This window comes from Bos javanicus, chromosome 9 (assembly GCF_032452875.1).
Source record: "Bos javanicus breed banteng chromosome 9, ARS-OSU_banteng_1.0, whole genome shotgun sequence".
NCBI lineage: Eukaryota > Metazoa > Chordata > Mammalia > Artiodactyla > Bovidae > Bos > Bos javanicus.
The window spans coordinates 86,765,474-86,792,329 of record NC_083876.1 but is presented as its reverse complement, the minus strand read 5'-3'; the positions used below and the strand labels follow the sequence as shown (position 1 = coordinate 86,792,329).

The 26,856-nt window shown below is 37.9% G+C and overlaps 1 protein-coding gene across 3 annotated transcripts in view; it reads left to right on the top strand.

The window, feature by feature from the left end:
• KATNA1 (katanin catalytic subunit A1) overlaps positions 1-26,475 on the top strand; it is a 34,318-nt gene extending 7,843 nt beyond the window's left edge. For all 3 annotated transcript variants that reach the window (XM_061428269.1, XM_061428267.1, XM_061428268.1), the window contains exons 2-11: positions 224-398; positions 2,370-2,527; positions 9,826-10,006; positions 13,014-13,135; positions 14,427-14,532; positions 15,743-15,901; positions 22,900-23,026; positions 23,549-23,683; positions 24,244-24,370; positions 26,121-26,475. In XM_061428269.1, coding sequence (XP_061284253.1) covers positions 237-398; positions 2,370-2,527; positions 9,826-10,006; positions 13,014-13,135; positions 14,427-14,532; positions 15,743-15,901; positions 22,900-23,026; positions 23,549-23,683; positions 24,244-24,370; positions 26,121-26,319 — 1,476 coding nt within the window. In that variant the 5' untranslated portion in view covers positions 224-236 and the 3' untranslated portion in view covers positions 26,320-26,475. The remainder of the gene's footprint in view (positions 1-223; positions 399-2,369; positions 2,528-9,825; positions 10,007-13,013; positions 13,136-14,426; positions 14,533-15,742; positions 15,902-22,899; positions 23,027-23,548; positions 23,684-24,243; positions 24,371-26,120) is intronic.
• Positions 26,476-26,856: the final 381 nt, after the last annotated feature.

The following is a 26,856-nucleotide window of genomic DNA, read 5'->3' as shown; positions in this document are numbered from 1 at the left end:
GTACTGATCTGAGTGGGACTTTGACACATAGGTAGGGTTTGACTGTGGGAACTAAGAAATTTCTCTGAAGGAGTGGAGATTATCATAAGCAAATGTACAGAGATAGAAAATATAGTGTGTGTGAAAGCAAGCTTCTTCAGGGATCCTTGGAAAGCATGCTTTTAAAAAACTTTGTAGTACTTATTTTGAAAGACTTAATATGAAATGTTTCTTTCTTTTTTAGCTTGTAGTTGAGCATGAGTCTTCTTATGATTAGTGAGAATGTGAAGTTGGCCCGTGAATATGCATTGCTGGGAAATTACGACTCTGCAATGGTCTATTATCAGGGAGTTCTTGACCAAATGAACAAGTATCTGTACTCAGTCAAAGATACATACCTCCAGCAGAAATGGCAACAGGTAAGATTCGTGACTGCTGTTTGTTTCAGTGGTTTAAAATACTCAGATTTAAATAGATGGTGCTTTGCAGCTATGCATAAAGACTGTATAATTTCTTATATGGATTTGTATATAATGTTACTTAAAACAGTGTGTCATATTCACCATCATCAGTATGATAGGTTCTACTCAATTATTCTAATTTTTGGAATCTAATAGGAATGGTTTTGAAATTTTTTTCTAGATCACATTTTGACCTGGTAAAATTAGAATTGACTTTATTAAGCCATTGTTGAAACTGCAAATGACACCTGAATCTCACATGTACCATATTCCCTATAGAACATTGTAAATCAGACCATACTTGAATCCCATGTGAGGAATTTTAGCCACTGAGGAGCAGTAGAAATTTATGTGCTTGCTAAGTTGCTTCAGTTATGTCTGACTCTCTGCGACCCCATGGACTATAGCTCACCAGGCTTCTCTGTCCATGGAATTCTCCAGGCAGGAATACTGAAGTGGGTTGCCATGCCCTCCCCCAGGGGATCTTCCCGACCTAGGGATGGAACCCAAGTCTCCTGCAGCTCCTACATTGCAGGCGGATTCTTTATCACTGAGCCATGAAGGAAGAAATTTATAGGTAGAAACTATAGAACTTACACGTCCAGTTGGATGTGTCATTTATAATAAGGTTCAACAATGTCCCAGGAGAGAAATGTTATAGAAATTAATAGTCTTTTTGAGCTGATCTTCTAGATAGAATATTACCTTCAAGTTCTGCTAAACTGCCTTTTTAATAATATTCCATATTTGTCCTTAATTTCTTTAACAGAAAAATAGTCTACCTCTTTGAACTTAACCTCTTTCCTTAAATCTGCCTCTTCATATTTTACATTAGAAGGGGAAAGTATTTTGTAAAGTGTCTTAAATTTGCCAGTGAAAGACTTTTAAGACCTTTTGTTCTTAGGCCAGCAACTTTTACTTAAGAAGTCTAAAGTTTTTTATGAGAATATTTAAATTGGAAATTCCCTAGCTGTCCAGTAGTTAATATTCCACATTTCCACTGTGGGGGACACAAGTTTAATCCCTGTTGTGGGAACCTGCAAGGTACGTGCTATGGCCAAAAATAAATATAAATAAAAGATTGAGTGTGTTTTTTAAAATCTTTCTTGAATTTGTTACAACATTGCTTCCGTTTTATGTTTTGATTTTTTGGCCCCAAAGCGTGTAGGATCTTAACTCCCCAAACAGGGACTGAACCTGCATTCCTGCACCCCCTGCATTGGGAGGGGGAGTCTTAACCACTGGGCCACTGGGGAAATGCCAAGATTAAATGTGGTTTTAAAAAAAAGCAGAGAGAGAGAAAGGATATTTAAATCATTTAGTTTTAAAACCAAACATTGCTAGCTTCATTTCTTTCATATGTGTATATATGTATATATATGTATGTATATATGTATGAAATATATATCATTTTAAAGTTGTCAAGGCAGCTTTTAAGAATATATATATAGGTTGTATGTAAATTGAGCCATTTGTCTTCTGAAGCTTTATTTTTCAACCTGTGGGATGCATTCCATTAGTGAATTGTGAAATTAGTCAATTCTGATGAGCGTTTTTAAAGTCAGTTAAGTAGCATAAGAACCATCAAAGCACAACTTGCAGAAGTAATATTTTTGCCAGACTTTAAAGGTACAGCTAACTTTTAAATTTGTTGTGCACTTTGACTTACAGTGCACGTCGTCACAAGTCAGTGACAATGGCCTAATTAGCCAGAACACTTCATTCATTGTATCAGAATTAATTTTGTAATTAAAAATAAAGAATTTATGAGCCATTATTAAAATTTCAACAAAACATTTTGGTATGGTTTCCTGGATACCTGATGTCAAAATGGAGGCTTCTAGCATTCTTAATAAATGGCCCAACTTAATTTGGCAGTGATTTATTAGTTATAGAAATTTAAAGAACCATATTCTCCTTTGAAATTAGGTTTGGCAGGAAATAAATGTGGAAGCGAAACACGTTAAGGATATCATGAAAACACTAGAGAGCTTTAAACTAGACAGCACTCCATTAAAAGCCGCACAACACGAGCTTCCAGCGTCTGAGGGAGAAGTCTGGTCCTTGCCTGTACCTGCCGAACGAAGGTAAGTGGAGACCCTTTAAGAAACAAACTGACACAGAACTGATCCGCATCGGTCCTGTCCAGGAGGACTGAGGGGCTGAGAGACGGGAATGGGCAAGGGTTTGTTTTTTTAAATACCGTTTGTAACTTAAATTGTGAATTGTGTGATTCTGTGACCCATTTCAGTAAATGGAATTTAGGTAGACATATTCTTTTGTGAATGAGCTCAAAGGAGTAGAGATACACCTTGTGGAAGGAACATGGGGATGGAGACTGAAATATCTGGGCTGTAGGTCTGTCTTTGCCACTGTCTGTAGCTTTGGAAAAGCGTATAACCATTCTAGACCTCAGATTTTGTTATGTAAAGTGAGGAAATTAGACTGAAACGGTAGTTCTCAAAAAGCTGTCACAGAACACTGCTGTTTATCAAGCTACACTGCTGCTAAAATTGAAAAGTGGGCTTTTTAGTTAACAGGAAAAAAAGATAAAATGTTCTCAATTATAGGTTTTATTCTGACATTTTTATTTCCAGATTGCTATTACCTGGTGCCAGCAAATGAACAATTAGTGAAAGTTTCTATTTACTGAAATGCTCAAAAGAGCCAATTATGCTTAGTTCCACTGCATATTTTTTTTAACTGACAGGAGTGCAAGTGGATGTCATTTATCTGTTTTACTCACACAATAGATTTCTTAGTTTGTATTGTGTGTTTAAATATATTAGTGTATAATAGCGGAGAAGGCAATGGCAACCCACTCCAGTACTCTTGCCTGGAAAATCCCAGGGACGGAGGAGCCTGGTGGGTTGCAGTCCACAGAGTTGGACACGACTGAAGCGTCTTAGCAGCAGCAGCAGCAGTGTACAATAGCATTCTACAAAGAACAGTGACTTTCAGTTTCTTTGCCCCTTAACCAGTTTGAGAGCCTTGCATTAAAACATTGCTCAGGTGCTTTTTAGATGTTTAAGATTCTATCATTGCAACTGTTACTCCTTGACTACATTTTATGACAGGTGCTAGGTATTAAGTACTCATGTGGTTCTGAGCACTAATACAGAATACACGTTATCGTATTTATTTTTCACAATAAGCCTTCCAAATAATTAGTTATATTTTCTCTGTGTTTCAGGTAAAATAGTTGAGATACAGTGAAGTTAGGTAACTTTTCCCCATTATCACAAAACTAGTAGCTGGTGGAGTTAAGATTTGAACCCAGATGTGTGTGGTTACAAAGATAGCACTCTCTGCCATATTGGTCATTCTCAAACCCTAGCATACATAAAGATCTCTTGGTGAACTCATTCAGAATGTGGATTCTGGGGTTTCAATCCCAGAGAGTCGGGTATAATAGCAGGGGAGCCCAGGAGTCTGCAGGCGATTCTAATCCAAGTGGTTGGTGGATCACACTTTAAAAAGTACCATACCGAAGTGTTTCTTCTCCAGTTTAGGATTGACTAATGGGCATTGATTGTTTTTAGCCACTTTCATTTTTTTCAGCTCCAGATACAAGTACTACTATTCTGTTATTGACGGTGATACCTTCTGAATATTTACTACGTTTTACCCTTACTCTTAAGTACTTTTATATATGTGTGTCTGTGTGTGTGTGTATATATTCTGTTTTATTTTAGAATTCACTAAAAAAAAAAAAAACCCTCAAAACTACAGCAGTAGGCTCATTAAAGAAAAACAGGAAAATTCATAAAAGTGGAGATGAAATGATACAGTCATCCTAGTGCAACTTCTAGTCCTTTATACATTGTTTATTATACATTGTTTATTTTCATGGTTGTAGTTGTGCTATATCCATAATATATAACTTTGTATCATTTTTTTTAATCCTAATAGTAGACAATTGCTGTACATTTACTGTGTTGCCAAGTACCATGTCAGTTGTTTTACATATATTATTTAATCCTCAAAACAGACTTAGAAGGTAGGTACTAAACTGTTAGCCCCAACTTCTGATGAGAAAACTTAAGCTTAAATAGGTAAAGTACCTTGCTCTTTATAGTTACCTAAACATAGGTGATTTATAAGCCATCTTAGACCCTATTCTTTGCTGTTTTTAAAGGGTTATTTGCTGCACTTTTAAGGAATATAACCTACACTAGTTAACCCCTTTTATCTTATTATAAATAAATTGAAAAATTTTCCACATCTATGTTTACTTTTTCTTAATTTCCAAAGTAGAACTAATAAAAGATGAGTGAAGTTGTGTTTTTATTTTATCTTGCCTATAAATATGTTTTACTCCTGCTTAACTTTCTTTTTGTCCCTCCTTCTGGAGAATCATCATTTTCCCCTTGTATTGGTCACTCTGGCTGCCGTAACAAAATCCCACAGACTGGGTGACTTAAACAACAGAAACTTATTTCTCACAGTTCTAAATCTATAGAAAGTCCAAGCTTAAGGTGTGAGCCAGTTTGGTTTCTGGTGAGGAGTCTTCTTGAGTAGCTGACCTCCTCTCTGCATCCTCACATGGCAGGGGAAACAGCAAGCTCTCTGGTGTCTCTTAATAAGGACACTAATTCTTAGATCAGGACCCCACCCTTATGACCTTATTTAACTTGAATTACTTCCTTACTCCAAATGATTACACTGGGGTTTAGGAATTCAGCATAATGAGTTTGGGAGGAATACAAAAACTCAGTCTGTAACAGCACCATAACCCCTTTCTCAGTTACTGGTAAGAACTTTCCAGTGAATAGATGTGCCCAGTGATTATTCAGGTGATTTCAGATTTAATGAACTGTTTGATTGCTGCAATCTTAACAAGAGGAGGCAGGAGGTTTCTCTCTTTGGGGTAGTAGAAAGTTGTTAAATGAGCTTTTCATCTTGAAAAGTCTATAATGATGAGCTGTAGGGTCCCTCCTTATTGCTTCTGGCTTTCTTCCATATTTTGTTCTGTCTCTGATTTTAAACGCCCTGGATAGCTATTAGCTACAAAGTCCTCCTCTTTGACTTTATTTGCTACACCTTTTTGTTTCTTCCTGTAATTTATTTAACTTGGCTTCCTCAGCTGAATATCCCTCAAAACTCTTTATTTTTCTGTTAGTCTTAATCTGTACTCATGCTTGCTGCTGCTAAGTCACTTCAGTCGTGTCCAACTCTGTGCGATGCCATAGATGGCAGCCCACCAGGCTCCACCGTCCCTGGGATTCTCCAGGCAAGAGCACTGGAGTGGGCATTTCCTTCTCCAAAGCGTGAAAGTGAAAAGTGAAAGTGAAGTCTGTCAGTCCTGTCCAACCCTCAGCAGCCCCATGGACTGCAGCCTTCCAGGCTCCTCTGTCCATGGGATTTTCCAGGCAAAAGTACTGGAGAGAGCTTATTCTTTCAACTCTGTTGGGGATTGTAACCATGACATCGCCTTAATTTTAATCCCATTTTAGGAACAGAGTCAGTCGATCCTGCATTCTCTTCTAGTGCTGTGCACAAACATGTTTGTACAAGGAGGTTCATTGAAGGCTTTCAGAGGAACGATTAAAAATAGTATAAAGCCATTAGGTATAATTCTTTTAAACTGTCTTTTAAAAGTCAGCCGAAGTCCCTCAAACATCTTCTCACCTCACTGGATAAAACCCAGTTTTCAGCATGTCCCTCAGCGCCACCCCGTGAGCCCCTGTCCCACCACCTCTGTGGCCTCACTGCTTGCAGTTCTGCCTTCTTGAACGAGTCAGATGCAAGCACCTCAGTTCTCTGCACTCAGCTTTCCTTCAGCTCAGGTGTGTGATGGCTTGTTCTCGAATTTCTTTCAAGTCTCAACTTAAATGTTGCCTCAGAAAGGCCTTCTCTGATCAGCCTGCCTGTATCATTCCATATCACCTACCCTTCTTTGTTATATTTTCTTAGATGGCACTTAGCATCATCTGATGTACTGTTTATTTCTTCATTGAAACCCCATCTGCCCCCCATACACACTGCTGTGTAAACTTGTGAGAGTAAAGGCTTTTATTAAAGTTATTTTTTTTTTTTTAATTTTTATCTTGAATTCAGAGTAGTGCCTGTCAGTAGTAATAGTTCAGTAAATTATTTCTCGGGTGAATGAATAGCAGTAAGAAGTGGATAAAGGGACTTTCCTGGTGTTCCAGTGATTTGGACTCTGCTTCCACTGTAGGTGGCACAGGTTCGATCCCTGGTCAGGGAATTAAGATTCTGCAAGCCATGTGGTTTTGCCCCCCAAAAAGTAGATTAAGTGTGGTACATTTTATGTGACTGACTGCCATCTAGCCATTAAAAGTCATGTGTGAGGTAATGATGGAAAGGATACTAAAAATGCTTCATGATACAATGAGTAGAGAAAAATAAGAGCATTTGTATGTATGTGTGTGTTAGGCACTTAGTTGTGTCTGACTCTTTGTGACCCCATGGGTGGTAGCCCACCAGGCTCCTCTGTCCCTGGGATTCTCAGGCAAGAATACTGGAGTGGGTTGCCATTTCCTCCTCCAGGGAGTATGTATGTGTAATGGTTCCAGTTTTGTTTAAATGAAAGGCAACTATAAGAAAATAATGTTAAGTGGTTAACTCTGGATAGTGGGGATGCAGGTGACTTTTACCATTTGAGCTACTCAAAAACGATGAGAATCTGCCTGCGATGCAGGAGACCAGGGTTCTAACCCTTGTTGGGAAGTTCCTCTGGAGAAGGGAATGGCAATTCACTCCGGGATTCTCGCCTGGAGAATCCCCATGGACAGAGGATCCTAGCGGGTCTAGTCCATGGGATCGCAGAGTCAGACACAACTAAGTGACTGACACACACACACACACACACACACGTGACTTTTTCAAATTCTTTATTACTTAAATATATTTCAGTGTCTATTTTTTTTAAAGGGAAAAAATATATATTTTAAAACAGTATCCCTACTTGGCTACCCAAGTTTCTAAATTCAAAATTGAACCCCCATCATTCCTTTCATAAAAATCAGTACATTGGTTTGGCTTTATCATCCTCCCAAATTCTCATTTCTCAATATGAAAGATATCTAGGGGTCTCTTTTTTCACAGTGTGTCTTTTATACTTTTATCATCACTCCATAAGCTAGGCTCTCATCTTATGCCTTGATAACGCCTCCCTGTTTTTTGTGATTCTTTCATCAGTGTATCTTACTCATTATGAGACTGGTCTTTCTAAAACCTTTTCAGTGACAGTCAGCTAACAGCCAAGCCTCCTGAACTGGTGATATTTAGATCTACTTACTGAACCAGCTTATCTGTTCAGTATCATCTTTTTTTTGTTTGTTTTTAGTTCATTTTTCATTTATCAAAAAACATTTATTTGTTTGGCTGCACGGGGTCTTCGTTGCGATGTGAGGGCTTTCTCTAGCTGTGGCAGGTGGGGGCTATTCTTCGTGGTGGTGAGCAGGCTTCTCTTTGCAGTGGCTTCTGTTGTTGCAGAGCACAGGCTTAGTTGCTCCGTGTCATGTGGAGTCTTCTGGGACCAGGAATTGAGCCTGTGTCCCTGCATTGGCGGGCAGATTCTTAACCACTGGACCACCAGGGAAGCTCCAGTATCGTCCTTGAGTGTTTATCATTGTATCTTTATAGTTTGTCTTTATGACCTTTATGTAGATTAAGCTTATCTTGCTTTCTTGCTTTTCCTCATTCATTTTCTTATCTGCAGTTGTACCATCTTATTTAGGTCAACTCCTAAAGTAGAAGGGTGTTTCCAGATCCAGTTTGCTTTGTGTCTTCAAGAGGCCATTCCCATTGCCACAGCACTAGGTCTCTTTCACATTTTCTGGTATATTTGCCTAGTCTTGTGTATCTTCTTTATTAACTCTACCTGAGGTATTTGAGTACAGGACTCCCCTACCATTTTTATTGCTCATCTTACCCCAACCAAGTCTAGAAGCATAATAGTAGGAGCCTAATAAGTATTTGAGAGATCTCAATTCTGCCACAAAAATAAAGGTGAAGTGATCTACATAAAGGCAAAGCACCATACATGAGTTCTTGTAACTATCCATAGCCAGTGCTTGTATCGGGTTTTTTTAATGGAAAAATGATTCGGATCAGATCAGTCGCTCAGTCGTGTCCGACTCTTTGTGACCCCATGAATCACAGCACGCCAGGCCTCCCTGTCCATCACCAACTCCTGGAGTTCACTCAGACTCACGTCCATCCAGTCAGTGATGCCATCCAGCCGTCTCATCCTCTGTCGTCCCCTTCTCTTCCTGCCCCCAATCCCTCCCAGCATCAGAGTCTTTTCCAATGAGTCAACTCTTCGCATGAAGTGGCCAAAGCAGTGGAGTTTCAGCTTTAGCATCATTCCTTCCAAAGAAATCCCAGGGCTGATCTCCTTTAGAATGGACTGGTTGGATCTCCTTGCAGTCCAAGGGACTCTCAAGAGTCTTCTCCATCACCACAGTTCAAAAGCATCAATTCTTCGGTGCTCAGCTTTCTTCACAGTCCAACTCTCACATCCATACATGACCACAGGAAAAACCATAGCCTTGACTAGACGAACCTTTGTTGGCAAAGTAATGTCTCTGCTTTTGAATATGCTATCTAGGTTGGTCATAACCTTCCTTCCAAGGAGTAAGCGTCTTTTAATTTCATGGCTGCAGTCACCATCTGCAGTGATTTTGGAGCCCCCAAAAATAAAGTCTGACACTGTTTCCACTGTTTCCCCATCTATTTCCCATGAAGTGATGGGACTGGATGCCATGATCTTCATTTTCTGAATGTTGAGCTTTAAGCCAACTTTTTCACTCTCCACTTTCACCTTCATCAAGAGCCTTTTTAGTTCCTCTTCACTTTCTGCCATAAGGGTGGTGTCATCTGCATGTCTGAGGTTATTGATATTTCTCCCAGCAATCTTGATTCCAGCTTGTGTTTAAAATGATTTTAAAAAATGATTAATGAAAAATGATTAAATTTTATTAATTAAAACATGAGAACTATGATATATTCTAAATAAAATGGTACCAAGCTGTGTGTATGTTAGTACATAAATGTGATTTCTACACCTTGCTTTGTTCTTTTTCGTTTGATAAAACTCCCTTCTCTGATTATTTTGCTCTCTTTTCAGTTTTCAAGAATCAAGCTATTTTTTCATTTATCCTTGCTATACAACAGGTGTTTCGTTTCAAAAGCGAGGTGGTAATCACTTGCCTTCCTTTGTTTCTGCCATGTAACCATACTGCACCACAGACATGTCCAGTTTCAGTGCTGGATCTTAGCTTTCAGTGACCTGCAGTTCTGTCTTGTGTTCAGTTATTGCCACTGCATAGATTGATATACACACTGTGTGTGTTCCTCTATATTTGTACCAACTCCAAGAGTTGATTATGAGTTTCATGATCTTGTCTTTGATTAGACCATCACCAGGACCTAGAAAGCGCCAGTCTTCTCAGTACAGTGACCCTAAACCACAGGGTAACCGTCCAAGTACAGCTGTCAGAGTTCACCGTCCATCCACACACAATCTTCACAATGACAGAGGGAAAGCTGTTCGTAGTCGGGAAAAGAAAGAACAGAATAAAGGAAGAGAAGAAAAGGTAAATGTTACTGATTTTTATAAGTTAAAAAGTTATTTATTAACCTTAAAAGTGAAGACTGTACAAATTTTAATAATTTTTAGGAATTAAATCTGCTACTGTAATAAAACCATAGTCACACTGCACCTGGGGTAGGATTTTTCCTACTCAGTATTCAACAAATATTTTTGGTTGCTTTTTGTAACTTTCTATCTTGGTAATAAAGAAACATATTCTTTACCCATTTTTACCGTTTATTAATATTTTACCCTTTTTGCTTTATCATTTACTCTCTGTATACTTGATCTTTCCTGAAGCATTGAGGGTAGGTAAGTGTAGGAATCATGCCTTTTTACCCTTAAATATTTTAGTGTTGGTTTTCTAAATACTAGGACATTTTTTTCATACAAACACAAAGCAGTGATCAAAAATCATTAATTTTGCATTGATACAGTACTGTTATCTAATCCACAGACTTTTGTAAAATTTTGCCACTCTAATAATGTCATTTATAGCCCCCCCCCCCCCCGCCTGCCAGGACCCAATATAGAAGCATATGTTCCATTTGTTGCATTTGGTTGTCACGTTTCTTTAGCGTCTTTTAATGTGAACATTTCCTCAGCCTTTATCTTTTTTGGCCTTTTTAAAGAGTTATTTTGTAGAATGTTCCTCGGTTTGGGTTCACCTCATGTTTCCTTGTGATTAGATTAAGGTTGTGCATTCTTGGCAGGAGTGCCACTGAAGTGAAGTTTTGTTCTCCTCAGCATATCATATAAGGAGGCACACAGGGTGTTTATTGCTGTTACTTGTGATAAATTGGATCACTTGGTTAGGGTGGCGTCTGCCAAGTCTCTCCACTATAAAGTTACTCTTTTTCCCTTTATAGTCATTTGTGGGGAGATACTTTTGAGATTATATAAATATCCTGTTTCTCATCAAAATTTTATTTGTTTCAGCATCCACCAGTTCTTGCCTGAATCATTTACTCCTCTGACAATTGAAAAATCATTTTCTAATGCTATTATCTCTTCTTTAATTAATTGATTTTGAATTGTAAGAAAAAGCTCTATCTCTTCCCCTTTATTTAATTTTATCTATATGGACTCATGGATTCTTATTTTATTCAATGAATTAAAATTTGTTACTATCTTTCTGATGCTTAAATTGTCCAGGATTTGAGGAGCGGGAGACCCTTGAAGCTGGATCTTAAGTCTTTTTAACATGTACTCACCATTCTCTGACAAAATAGTGTGTTCCAGGCTCCTCCTGTATTTACCCTTGCTTCTCCAGGAAACAAGGTTCCTGTTAGTTCCTGTTAGTTCCCTGGTTCCTGTTAGTGAGGAATGAGCTTTATAAACCGGGATTTCAGTGCTAGTTAATATTATTTGAATGCTTACGCTCCCTTGCAGTAAGAAGCAGATAGGACTCTAAGAATTTAGTTTCAATCCTCTCTCTTCCACCTCCCCACTCCCTTGACTGAGGCACATACCTAGCCTGTGAAATGGTAAAGCACTGGATCATTTGTTTGGCTCGTTGTACCAAAAGGCCCCTCCACACCACCTGGGCAAAGTAAAAACTGGGTTATAGCAAATGTAAAGTCCCCAGTGCTGTTCTTCTCAACCATCTAACAGTCTATGCTGAATTAGTCTACTCTTCTAAACAGTCGCTGTACAAGCTGACTTAAGAAAAGGAAATAAGAGCACAGAACCAAGACTCTTCAGAGAAATGTCTCTTCTATAATGGGCAGGTCTGTTGCCCATTATACAAATGACTTTTTTTGGTTACTGTTGAGTTTTAAGAGTTTTTTATATATTCTAGAGATTAGTTCTTTGTCAGATATATATTTTGCAGATTTTTTTTAAGTGTGTAGTTTGTCTTTTCATTGTTTTAGCAGGATCTTTCACAAGGCAAATGATTTTAATTTTGGTAAAGTGCAGTATTTCCTTTTATAGAATGTATTCTTGTTGTCAAGTTCTTAACCCTTTGCCTATCCCTAGATCCCAATTTTTAAAAATTTTTTTCTTAAAAGTTTTATAATTTTATGTTTTACATATAAGTCCATGATGTATTTTGAGTTGATTTTTATGTAACGTGTGAGGCTTAGCTCAAGGTTCATTTTTTGCCCATACATATTCAGTTGCTCCAACACCATTTGTTGAAAAGGATTGTTGAAAAGCTCAGGGAATTATATTCAGTATCCTGTGATAAATTATAATGGAAAAGAATATGAAAAAGAATATATATATGTATAACTGAGTCACTAGGCTGTGCAGCAGAAATTAATACATTATAAATAATATATATTTCAATAAAATTTTTATACCATTCTCAAAAATTTGGGGGGAATATTCGTGTGGACCTGTTTATGGGCTCTCTATTAGGTTTCATTGAGCTGGCAGTCCACCCAGTGTTCAAATAGATGTTTTTGTGTTTCTCTCAAAAGTTTGAGATATCCTGCAGTGTCCTGTGAGTTTGTCATTGTGCCTTGGAGTGCTTTCGCATGCAGCTTTGTGGCCCTAATGACTGACATCACAGAGGATGGGAGGAAATCTCTTCTAAGGGCTGAGGTGTCTCTTGGGGGAATATGGGAATAATCAAAAAGTGTTTTTGGAGCATCAGTAGGAACTGAGTAGGTGTTAAAGATTAACCTATCATCTTACCTAAAGAAACCATCTGTCCTTAACCTTCTCTCTTCTAAAGCTTTGAGATAAATATACATATCTAATATTCACTAGTGACCACAATTTATCTCAATATTAATTTTTTCTGTTGTCAGTTCATATGCATAATATTTTTGTTTAACACCATTGTCATACTTTTTACATAAAAATAAAAATTCAGTATGAAACTCTGATGTTGATGTAGAATGATGACTTAACAGTCTTTGATTCTGTCCTTATTACTTGTACTGTTACATTAACTTTTATAAAAATGTCACTTGAGTCCAGTCTTTCTTTCTGATTCATAGAAATGAAATACAGTGTTTGAGTTAATCTTAAGCTCATGTTTTTTTCCTCTGTTTGTGTAGAACAAATCACCTGCTGCAGCTACAGAACCAGAGACAAATAAATTTGATAGTACTGGGTACGATAAGGACTTAGTAGAAGCTTTGGAAAGGGATATAATTTCTCAGAATCCCAATGTTCGATGGTAAGTTATAGCACAGCAAAACAACTGGATGTTGCTTTTTGGAACAGAAATGGGCATGCGCTGAAGATCAGTCTTTGAGGATAGAACCAGAAGACACATAATGAAAGACTTCACTTTGATTCAGGCTGTACCAGTTTTTGTTTAAATTTTTTAATTTAATGAAATAAATAATGAAACTTTTATTAAATTTAAAAATCCTATGTACAGAATGTGAACAAGATCACAAAAATTTCATCTTCTTTTGGGGACATTCTTTAAAGGTAAAACGGCAGTCACTCTTATGCATATGTATTGCTGGTTATCTTTAGGTTTATACAATACATATTGCTCCTATATCCTCTTACTTAGGGCAGTGGTTCTCAACTTTATTAATATAAAATTAGAAGTTTGGGATTAACATATTACACAGTGATATATATGAAATACATAATCAACAAGGATCTACTATATAGCACAGGGAACCATACTCAATATTTTGTACTAATCTATAAGGGGAAAGAATAAAAAAAAAAAAAGATGCTCTATGTATATTTAACTGGATCACCCTCCTGTACACCTGAAACTAACATAACATTGTAAATCAACTATACTTCATAAATTATTAAAAAATAGATACTATATCTAATTGAACTAAAATTTATCACAAGTTCTAAAGTTCCATTTCCCACAAAGTTAGGCACATTCAGTTATATATTTTTTGTTAAAACTTTATTTTTAGGTGCAGTTTTGGGGATATTTTAAAATATATTATCACGTCATGTATTGTAATATATTATCACGCCATGTGTACTCGTAGTTGCAGTAGTGGTGGTCTTGTGGTTGATGATGATTTTGTGGCAATTTCTACTAACCTTGCTGTCCACCTCTTGGTAGAGTAGGGGGCGAAGCAGCTGAATTACAACCTGTGTCTGCTTTCTGCTATGTTTATTCTTATGTTTGTTTTTTAGTGGGCTCATTATTTCTAAACTATGGAATTTATGGAATGAGCATTTTAAGAACAGAAATTTATAATAAGATGGCATAATAATAAAGAGTAGGCCTATAGACCTGTGTTCTCATTCACCAAGCTGAAAATCATGAGTGCCAAGACTTGAAGATGCAGATTGTGCCCTGTGTGTGTACTGGCCGGTGTGGCAGGAGCTCGTCACAGTGTGTTAGTTCCCGCGCGCCTAGGAAGAGGCTTCACGTTCTGTCGGCAACATAAAACCATGTGCTTTCAGTGACTCTCAAGAATGACTGCACTGAACTAAATATGTGGTCTAAGGTTTTAATCAAATATCTTCTCTTTCAGGGATGATATTGCTGATTTAGTAGAAGCTAAAAAGTTGCTTAAGGAAGCTGTGGTGTTACCAATGTGGATGCCAGAATTCTTTAAAGGCATTAGGAGACCATGGAAAGTAAGTTTCTTACTGTTAACAACATTGTCAAAGCAAACGGCAAATGCGTTGTGTAGAGAGCCAATATTTACCTGTGTTGAGGGAAGGGGGAGTAGAACGTAGAGCAGGTACAGAAAAATTTAAATATGTTGTGTTATTCAGATGAAAAACTATTGCAAGGTTTCCAGAATAGTAAACAGATGCAGTGTGATCTTTGAAAAGATATACACATAGCAGATTTATAATGAACTTAGCAAATATGAACAAGTTGCCTAAATACAAAAATACTCCATTTTACATGTTGTGTTGCAGAACTTGTATCTGTATTTCTTGGAATTGTTCTTAAGAAATTAATAAGACGTATCTGCATCTAATGAGTACTCCTTTTTAAAAAGTTTATATATGGCTTCACTGGGTCTTCATTTCTGCACGTGGGCTCTCTCGAGATGAAGCAAGCTGGGGGCTGCTCTAGTTGCGGCGCCCGGGCTTCTCATTGCGGTGCTTTCTCTTGTTGCAGAGCACGTGCTCTAGGAAGGTGCTTAGGCTTCAGTAGCTGCAGCCCGCAGGCTCGGTTGTTGCGACTCCTGGGCTCTGGGGCACAGGCTTGGTAGTTGTGGTGCCTGGGCTTAGCTGTCCTGTAGCATGTGGGATTTTTCTAGAGCAGGGATTGAACCTGTGTCCCCTGCTTTGGGAGGCGGATTCTTTACAACTGAACCACCAGGGAAACCTTAATGAGTACTTCATAAAAGTCACACGCTGATCTGAAAAGTATCCAAATAACTCCTGGATTTGGGAAATGTGCTAATGGCTCGCTCTGTACTTGTTTTTTGGAATTCTTGAAATGCTAAGTAATAAGCAAGATACAAAATTCTAGACATACCTGGAGTTACAACCATGTAAAAAAAAATCAACTAATTTGTTTGAGCAAAAGGACTAGCAGGAAATATATCTAGATCCTAATGGTACGTGTGTTAGGGTATGATATCAGTACTATAATATTGATTATATTTTTTCTCATCTCTTAGTTCCAAATTTTTAATAATGTGTAATTACCTTACTTTTGTAATGCAAAAAATAAATTTGTGATAAAATATCCTTCTGTTTATCTTTGTCTTTAACTTATCTCAGTATTACGTGTAAGTTGGTTGAAGACTGATTCTTAATAATGGAATTCTTGTGAATTAGAACAACGACATACAAACCTTTGCTGACACTGTTATATTCCCAACAGGGAGTGTTAATGGTGGGCCCACCTGGCACAGGAAAGACCCTCCTTGCTAAAGCAGTAGCAACGGAATGTAAGACAACATTCTTCAATGTCTCTTCATCAACTCTGACTTCCAAATACAGAGGAGAGTCTGAGAAGCTTGTTCGTCTTCTGTTCGAAATGGTGAATGCTTGAGACAACTCTAATGATTCTTTACTTCTAGAAGGGAAGAAAATTAATTGTAACTAACTCCATGGTGTAGAATCACCAGGCAGGATGCGCTTGTGCCCAGGGTATGGTTCCTGTGCCCTTGAAAGAAAGTGAAAAAGAAAAAGTGAAGTTGCTCAGTCGTGTCCGACTCTTTGCGACCCCATGGACTGTAGCCTGCCAGGCTCCTCCATCCTTAGAAACTTTTTACTAACATGAATTACTTGTGTTTCTCTTTGACTCCTTTTCTCTGGAGGAATGGCTGTTAGCTTACAGACATGCTTATGCTATGGGATCTGCGTTACTGATCTGCTGCTATAGGAATGTGAAATTATTATGTTTTTTAAGCCAGGCTTTGTTATAATATAGTAAATTCAGTATTGGTAAATAATGGGGAAAGGTGAAAATCACAAGTAAATATGGAACTGAGATTACCTCTGATCTATTCACTGTATCAAATACCTGGAATTTAATGACATAATCTTTGAATTCAGTTCTTTGCTTCTTCGAGTTTCTTTTTCTTTCTTCCACTGCCATTCATCTGAGTATCAGTAGACGAAATATAATTCAACAAGTTCTGACTGAGTGGGTTGAATTCAGTAGCTTTTAGACTTTGGACTTTAAGTTTCACTTAACTGTTTCCATCTTACCTCATTTAAGAAATTGTTTAGTTATATGCATGAACACAGAGTTGCATTTATTATATAAATAGTGACAAAGATGTACATTCTTAGTCATGGTGGCCAAAATCTTAGATGATCATGCTAACATTATACTACATCTTCCTTCCTAGGCTCAGAATAAGACAAAACAAAAACCCTTACAATTTAATGTTATCCGTTTTCTGTAAAGGCTTCTTCCTGTTTCAGTTCCCATTTTTTTCTCCTTCAACTGTGATAATTCATAAGGCAGGATGTAAATTCTGACAGGTTCTTATGGATTATTAATAGTCCATCCCACAGTAGGTGTCTGATAGAGAACCTCTTAAATCATTTTGAAAAATTCTCTTCAGGGGAAAAAATTACCAGTATTCCAGAATAACTTGGTGTTTAAAAATGTAAGCTCAGTAGAATGAATGGCTAAGTATGGGGTCATTAGAGTCAGATGGCCTGGTTTAGATCCCACTTCGGTCACTTTCCCAGCTAGCTACCTGTGGGAGAATTCCTCTCCTATTGCTCAGTTGTTTTATCTATAAGAGGAGGACAGTAATTTAGGACCTACCTCTAATGTTTATGCTCAAGCTGGAATAAACACTGCAGGGAGAAATAACAATAACCTCAGATATGCACATAACACCACCCTTATGGCAGAAAGTGAAGAGGAACTAAAGAGCCTCTTGATGAAAGTGAAAGAGGAGAGTGAAAAAGCTGGCTTAAAGCTCAACATTAAAAAAACTAAGATCATGGCATCTGGTCCCATCACTTTGTGGCAAATAGATGGGGAAACAATGGGAACAGTGACAGGCTTGATTTTCTTGGGCTCCAAACTCACTGCAGATGGTGACTGCAGCCATGAAATTAAAAGACGCTTACTCCTTGGAAGAAAAGCTATGACCAACCTAGACAGCATATTAAAAAGCAGAGACATGACTTTGCCAACAGAGGTCTGTCTTGTTAAAGTTACAGTTTTTCCAGTAGTCATCTATGGATGTGAGTTGGACTATAAAGAAAGCTGAGTGCCGAAGAATTGATGCTTTTAAACTGTGATGTTGGAGAAGACTCTTGAGAGTCCCTTGGACAGCAAGGAGATCAAACCAATCAGTCCTAAAGGAAATCAACCCTGAATATTCATTGGAAGGACTGATGCTGAAGCTGAAACTCTAATACTTTGGCCACCTGATGTGAAGAAATGACTTACTGGAAAAGACCCTTATGCTGGGAAAGATTGAAGGCAGGAGGAGAAGGGGACAACAGAGGATGAGATGGTTGGATGGCATCACCGACTCAACAGACATAAGTTTGAGCATGCTCTGGGAGTTCAAGATGGACAGGGAAGCCTGGCGTGCTGCAGTCCATGGGGGTCGCAGAGTCAGACACAACTGAGCGACTAAACTGAACTGACCTCTAATGTTTGGAGGGTGGATTCAGCCAGTGCACTTCAGCTGCTTCATATAGACCCTGACTCATAAGAACTCATTAGTATTTACTATTACTGTTTAAGAATTATTTGATTATTTTTTTAATGTAGGGAGTTTATTTTTTACTGTATTTTTTTAATTTATTTTTTTAAATTGGAGGATAATTACTTTATAATACTGTGTTGACCTCTGCCATACATCAGTATGAATCAGCCATAGGTATATAAGGTAGGGTTTTGTATTGAGGAAAAAGGACTGTTTTCTTCTATGAGGGAAAGCCTCTTACAAAGTGCTAATTTGTAGTATTTCTTTTTATAGTGCAGTTTATAAAATGTATCAAACAACTTATTTTTTACTGGCTTCCCTGGTATTGCCTAGGAAAATCTTAACCATCTTTAAATCTTATCTGGAGGGTGCTACCTTGAGCTGCTCACTTGATCAGAGGTTCAATCACAAACCAGTGCCTGCAGTTTAGAGCTCCTGCCTCTCTGAATTTTGTTTATGGCTCCCCTGAAACCAGCTTGATTTTCTCCTTTTCATCATGTGGACTCTCTCAAGGAGTAAAATTGTACTGCCTCTTATGTCTTGGTTTTGACTGCTCTGCAGATGACTGCCTCTCTGTTATGTGCCCTGCCCCACCAGAATCTCTCAAAGTGAGCATGGCTCAAGGCCTATATTTTGAATAAGCCCACTTAAATATTATCATTACTATTTTTAATTAATTTATTTTTAACTGAAGGATGATTGCGTTATGGTATTGTGTTGATTTCTTCCATACATGGACAAATACTGTTTTTTAAATGATTTATTTTCAGTTGCACTGGGTCCTTTTTGCTGTCCAGGCTTTCTGTGTGCTGTGAGGGCTACTCTCCAGTTGCATTGTGCAGGCTTCTGGTTTCAGTGGCTTCTCTTGCTGTGGAGCACAGGCTCTGAGGCTTGGTAGTTGTGACTCCCAGGCTTAGTTGCTCTGTGACCATGTGGAACCTTCCCAGACCAGGGATCAAACCACTGTCCCCTACAGATTCTCGCAGGCAGATTCTTATCCACTGTAGCACTAGGGTAGTCCCACTTAAATATTAAAATCTGTCCAGGGTTTTTCACATGAGTTGGTACAGACACTTAAAAACTTAACTGTATATTGTTTTGTTATATTGTCAAGAACTTTCATTTTCAAGTGTCAGAAATCTAATCCCGGGTGATCCAGTGGTTAAGATTCTGCACTTCTAATGCAGGGGTCATGGGTTCCATCCCTGGTTGGGGACTGTGAACCCACATGCTGCAGGTGCAGCTGATAAAGGGGAAAAAAAAGTAATCAAATCAATTTAAACAATAACAATAGTATGTTAGGTGACATAACTGGGAATTATCAGGTTACGTTTTAGATTTTTAGGTCTAGCAGGATCCAGCAGTTCAGATGTCCTTGGGAATTATTTTTGTCTAAACATTTGGCTCTTTTTACCTCTGGGTTGACTTTGACATTGGCAGATCCATATGGTGACTAAGATCACCGTTAGAGGTTTAAATCTTATTTTTGTTGTCCTAATGGTAATCCCTGAGAATTAGTCCTCATTTCTCAGTTGTTCCAGCAAAACTCCGGTGATTAATGTTTGGCCTTGCTTGAGTCACACGCTTGTGCCTAGACTCTCCTGGGACTCCAGCAGAGGTTGGCCTTACTTGAAGTAGTGGAGTAAGAATGAGAAAGAGATGATTTATGTACAAATGAAAAGGAGAGCTTCTCTTATCATAAGAAGGGGTGCTGCGCAGGCAGAAGAAACAGTTCGTGTCCTCTTCCACATCTCTCTATGATATTTTCCCAGGTCATCCAAACCCAATTTTAAGTGTGCCACATAGCCTCTGCTTTAATTTAGACCTTTCTATGTACCCTTAGTATGGGGGAAAACTCAAATCTAGTAGTTTTTGCTTGAAATTTGATTTTGTCATTGGTTCTGATGGTTGCTAGCTAAAATTTCAATTACAAATTTTCTTGCATGTTTGCTTTTTTCTTTCCCTCCATCCAGTTTATCTTCCCCCTCTGTTTCTTGAAAAGAAAGTACCAAATTGTTTGTACATAGTGCCTAAAAATCCAAGTAAAAAGATACCTTAATTTAAAATGGTATTATCCTTTTGGAGCGAATCAGTTCAGTTCAGTCACTCAGTCGTGTCTGACTCTTTGCGACCCCATGAGTTGTAGCACGCCAGGCCTCCCTGTCCATCACCAACTCCCGGAGTTCACTGAGACTCATGTCCATCGAGTCAGTGATGCCATCCAGCCATCTCATCCTCTGTCGTCCCCTTCTCCTCTTGCCCCCAATCCCTCCCAGCATCAGAGTCTTTTCCTATGAGTCACCTCTTCGCATAAGGGGGCCAAAGTACTGGAGTTTCAGCTTTAGCATCATTCCTTCCAAAGAAATCCCAGGGCTGATCTCCTTCAGAATGGACTGGTTGGATCTCCTTGCAGTCCAAGGAACTCTCAAGAGTCTTCCTCAACACCACAGTTCAAAAGCATCAATTCTTCGGCGCTCAGCTTTCTTCACAGTCCAACTCTCACATCCATACATGACCACAGGAAAAACCATAGCCTTGACTAGACGGACCTTTGTTGGCAAAATAATGTCTCTGCTTTTGAATATGCTGTCTAGGTTGGTCATAACTTTCCTTCCAAGGAGTAAGCGTCTTTTAATTTCATGGCTGCAGTCACCATCTGCAGTGACTTTGGAGCCCAGAAAAATAAAGTCTGACACTGTTTCCACTGTTTCCCCATCTATTTCCCATGAAGTGATGGGACCAGATGCCATGATCTTCATTTTCTGAATGTTGAGCTTTAAGCCAACTTTTTCACTCTCGTCTTTCACCTTCATCAAGAGGCTCTTTAGTTCCTCTTCACTTTCTGCCATAAGGGTGGTGTCATCTGCATATCTGAGGTTATTGATATTTCTCCCGGCAATCTTGATTCCAGCTTGTGCTCCTTCCAGCCCAGCGTTTCTCATGATGTACTCTGCATAGAAGTTAAATAAGCAGGGTGACAATATGCAGCCTTGACGTACTCCTTTTTCTATTTGGAACCAGTCTGTTGTTCCATGTTCAATTCTAACTGTTGCTTCCTTACCTGCATACAGGTTTCTCAAACGGCAGGTCAGGTGGTCTGGTATTTGGAGCGAATAGATGACTTAAAATTCAAGTTTTTAACTAGGAAAGAAACAGATTTTAATATTAGGATTTTCCAAGTGAACAGACTAAAAGTAAATCTGTACTTTGGAGGCAGAATCTTTCAGCACAGTGCCTGTTCGAGGGTACTGGATTGTAACCTCATGGTCAGAAGAGTTGATGGACCCAGTACAATTGCATGGTCAAGTCTGTTGTGTTCATTTGCCATTGTGGACTTCTGTTTTTAAAATGCTGTTTGTTCACTTAACGCTCTGTTTTGAGAAATCCTTGCCATCATTTAGTTTCAAGCTTTCTTGTGTGGTGATTCTGTAAGTGTGGATATTTCATTTAAAAAATGATTAACAGTAAATATTAGTTACTATAATAATATGCTTCTTATCAACTATACTCCAATAAATAAAGTCTACTAAAAACAAAAAAAACCCCACAAAAATAAATAGATAAAATGCTGCTTCTGTCTCCTTAAGAAAAGGGTGATACTACTGAATCTTGTATAGCTGTTTATTAGGTAATACTTGACCAGTGGATCAATCTCCCCTGTCCTTTGATTTGAGGAAAAAGAAATGCATTTAAGGTACAAAATTAAACTTGGGGGATATTATTCAGCCATTAAAGAGAATGAAGTACTGTACATGCTATAACACAAATAAACACTGAAAACATGCTGAGTGGAAGAAGGCAGACACAAAGGCCGCATGTTGTATGATCCCATTAATTTGAAGTGTTCAGAAGAGGCAGATGCACAGGGACAGAAAATAGATCAGTGGTCACCAGGGGCTGGGGAAGAACAGTGGGGGTTATTGGGTGGGGTAGGCACTGAAGTGTTCTGGAATTGACAGTGATGATGGTTGCATAATAGTATTAATATGCTGATTACTGAATTGTGTACTTTAAAATGGTTTAAATGATGACTTTTTTGTTATATGAATTTTATCTTAGAAAAAAAAAGGCCATTTTTATTGACTCTTCTAATTGACCCTTGAACAATGTGAAGATTAATCTGCATGTAACTTATAGTTAGCTCTCTGTATCCACAATTCCTCTACACCCTCAGATTCAACCAGCCTAGGTAGTAATATAGTATTTACTACTGAAAAATATCTACATGTAGTAGACCCATGCAGTTCATACCTGAATTGTTCAGGGGTCAGCTGTACTTGTATTAGTCAAATGAAAAATGGCAATTTAGTTAGAATTCCTTAGAGAGAATTTATATTTATAAAAATTTAAATTTAAATATATTTATACATTATATATATAATACTGTATATATTTACATTAAAATAAATTTACATATAAACAAAATATTAAAGTTTAAATATATTTTAAATATTTTTAAAAATCTATGTGATATTATTAATATAGAAGGTAGTGGTTCTCTTTAACAAAATTTTTCTTCAATTTTAGAACACTTATCAGTATCTATAAATGTCTTCCCACTATTGTTATCCGTATCATTGTAATGTACAGGATAATCCTGTATTTATATGACATATATAGCCAATTAGAGTATTGAATAGTATAGAAATTGCCATATAATATTTAAGTATACAATAAGTCTGTATTAGAGGCTGTATTTTAGCTCTTCCAATTCTCTCCTCTCTCCTCAGTATTAGGACAGGAGGGAGAGATGCACAGTGTGGGAGGCTCCTCCACTCTTTTTTAAGCGCTTAACTGTAGATTACTTTTAAATGGAATTAAAAACCTGGTGTTGCCTGGTTTCTTCCTGCAGGCTCGATTTTACTCTCCAGCTACTATATTTATTGATGAGATAGACTCCATTTGCAGCCGCAGAGGGACTTCTGAAGAGCACGAGGCAAGCAGAAGGGTGAAGGCCGAGCTGCTGGTTCAGATGGATGGTATGCGTGTGTACAAGCATGATAAGCTCCACGCACAGTGCTGACCCCCAGCTCCAGTGGCCAGGGGCTGGTGAGGAGGCCCTGGAGATCGACAGCAGTGAACTGGGCATGCTGACAGTGGGGACACGCCGGAAATAACGGCCGTTCCTTCACTGAGCACCTTTTGTCACACACGCTGACCTCATTCTTAGCCACGAAACTGAAACAAATGCAGATAAATTGGCCTTAGAGGGGGATATGTATGGTTTTGAAGAATTTTTTAAATTATTACATAGTTTTGCTGAACTCGTCTTTTTATTAAATCTGTTTTTGAGTCATATTTTCTGCATGCTGCAAAAACTCATTTTTCTTGAACTGCAAACTCACACATGTAACCAGTTTGCTTTGTAAGTCTTAAGGAGGCTTGATGATTACATTGCTTTTAACGTTGTGCTAAATATTTGAGGATCTTTAAGTATTTGAGCTTTGCTTTACTTTGCTTTTTTTTTTTTTTTTTTTACTATGTTCTTACCCTTCCTCAAGGTGTTGGAGGTGCTTCTGAAAATGATGACCCTTCCAAAATGGTTATGGTTCTGGCAGCTACTAATTTTCCCTGGGATATTGATGAGGCTTTAAGACGACGTCTTGAGAAAAGAATCTATATTCCATTACCATCAGGTATCTTCATTTGAGTCAGGAAGCTCATGTTAACTTTTATTTTTTTAATATTTTTTTATTGTATTTATTTACTCAGCTGAACCAGGTCTTAGTTGCAGCATGCGAACTGTTAGTTGCAGTCATGTGGGATCTAGTTTCCTGACCAGGATTTGAACCCAGGCTGCTTGAATTGGGAGCGAGAGTCTTAGCCACTGGACCACCAGGAAAGTCCCTCATGTTGACTCTTCAGTAGTTTTGCTAAATTTTGAAGTTTGGTATTACTTTAAAAGACAAACCAGTTCAATTAAAAACATAAAAACTTAAAAAAATTTCAATTAAAAAAAGTTTTTTCAATTAAAAATTTAAATTTAAAAATAAACTAAATTCAGTGAGGGAATAGCTGTTAAATTTTTTAAGCAAATGAGCTCTAAGAATTGAAAAACAGAAAGTAGACTGGAGAAAAATAGAACATTGTTTATGTTGATATTTATGTTTATATTGATTTGTATTTCTGTATATGTTTATATATTTTTATATGTTATGTTTATATATATTCATTTATATTTTGTTTTTCCCAATAGCAAAAGGCAGGGAGGAACTGTTACGAATAAGTCTCCGTGAGCTGGAATTGGCTGATGACGTTGACCTTGCGAGTATAGCAGAAAACATGGAGGGTTATTCAGGTGCGGACATTACCAACGTGTGCAGGTATGAATTATTTTCAAAGTATAGGTTTTTGTTTCTGGTTCTGGTTTTGTTTTTAGGAAGCATAGATTTTTGTCAGTGTAAACTTCTGTTATGAAGTTTTAATGCTAAATTTAGATGAATAAAGACCCACATTATATAACCTAGTCAGAGACACACGTTTTGGCATTAAGCTAGTGTTAGCTGGTGCTAGTTATCTTGTTTGGTTATCTTGTATGTCACTGAAGACTGTGGTTCATTTAAAAGCTACACATTCAAGAAGGTAGTGTTATTAAAACAACTGATATAAAATAGATAACCAGTAATTGTCTTGGATTAGAAAAAAAAGTTTTAGGTTTTAACACTTTTTATTTGCATACTTTAAAAAGTGTACATTCTAGTAATTAAAATCATTTGAACAAAAGAAAATGTTATACTGGTTACACTGCATTTTAACAGCCCATGGGACACCTTGGACCAGTTGCTTTTTACTCTAGATTTCACTGCCACCCCTCCCAGCTTCCTCCTTCACCAGCATGTAAACTGGTTTTCTTCCCCACTGGCCAGACAGGCAGATGGGAGAGGCAGGAATGGCCTTCAGCCCTCCTGTAAGTAGTTCTCCTTTCTTTGACATGAAAAGGGCAGCACAGTCATTTAAATTTGATCCACACTCTGCATCTTACAAAATTAAAACAGCTAAAAGTAAAATAAGAAGGCAGAGCTTGTGGCATGTATGGTGCTTATTGGCGGCATACACCTTATTAAAACTTGCCTGCTTGCTTCTGTTGTCATTTCTTTTGAAAGCAGTGGATTTTCCTCTTCCATTTATTTCTGTCTTCAATTTTGACTTACCAAATTTTATAATCTCAGCCATATCAGGTATGTCAGACATGGTCGCAGAGGAAGCAGAGCGAGGCATGACTGAGCAGAGTCCAGTCTGCACGGTGACTGCTGCAAGTGCCTGGGTTAGAAAAATTAACATTGGTGCATTCATTCAGTATATTGTTCCATAGGAGACGTAGTCCAGTATAGATTGATCTGGCACATCAGACGGGAGTACAGTCTCATTTTCAGTAAAGTGTCATAAATGTGATAGGAGTATCAGTAACAAGAAAAGATGGTCTCTACTTCAAAACGTTATTGAAGTAGCTTTGGACCTAATCTTAGTATTAGCTTGGACATTATTAGGAAGGTACTTGACTGCACTGGTTTACTCACCTCCAAAGTAAACATTCTATGCAGGGCTGATGTGAGGATTAGCAATAATGTGTGTATGAAACCCTTTGTAGCTGTCGCTTTGCACACGTGGTGGCTGCTGTTAAGGATCAAACTGGGTGAAAGCAAGGAGGTAGTTGAATCTGAAGTTTCTCCTTAAAAAAAAATAGCACTAATACAGAGGAGGGGAAAGGAGAGACCACTTGACTGTTTAGTTTTTCTTACACATGCAGTAGAAAATATTTAGTTTTCCAGCCAACAAGTTCTCTCCTGTCCCTGTGATGCTTATTCTTTATGGTACACCTTTAATTAAATTCAGTTGCCCTCCTGTTATATCCTTCTACTACTTCTTGGGCTTTTTGCTCAGATTTAACTGCTAACAAAACAGCTCAAAAACAGGCCTAATTGTCCAATACTAGATTCTGTGCAGTACTACTTATGTATATATAATAAAGTAATTACAGAATAACACATGCACTGAAAAAAATCTTCTGTTCACAGTTTTGTATTTGCCTAGCACATCATTTTATGGTTTTTGTCTTTTTAATTTAAAACCTAGGGATGCATCCTTGATGGCAATGAGAAGGCGTATTGAAGGTTTGACCCCAGAAGAAATCAGAAATCTTTCAAGAGAAGAAATGCATATGCCTACAACTATGGAGGATTTTGAAATGGCTTTAAAAAAGGTTTCAAAGTCAGTATCTGCTGCAGACATTGAAAGATATGAGAAATGGATATTTGAGTTTGGATCATGCTAAATTCTCACATGTAAACTGTGAGCAACCTTGCATTAAGTGTTTGAATAATTAAATGTAGTATTTCATTGCACCAAGCGCTATATTTTTTTAAACTTTCGTTATGGTAAGTGAAAAAAAAGTATGATTCTGAATAAAGGCAATTTTTTCAAGTTACAAGCAGACTTGTTTTACTTTCGCATTACTCTGTTTCTCTTTCACTGACTAGTGTACCAAAAGTGCTGTTACTTGGCTTGCAAAACTGTCTGTATGCGCACGTGCGAGTGTATCCTCTTCCCCTGCCTGTGGCTGCTGTTGCTTCTGAAGAATAAGACTGGCTCTAGCTCTGTAGGTGCCAGGGGATAACTTGAAGTCCCTGAATATTTTTACACAAGTAGCCAGGCGGACCACACCCAGTGTACTTTCCTTCCTGCCTGGTGTTATGGCCAGTTTCCCTCCTCATTCTGAGAGAGCTTTAAAGGCCCCTTCATTTTACTGTGCAATTTAAAAGAAAAAAAAAAATATATATATATATATACACATCTGTACAGTCTTGCCTGC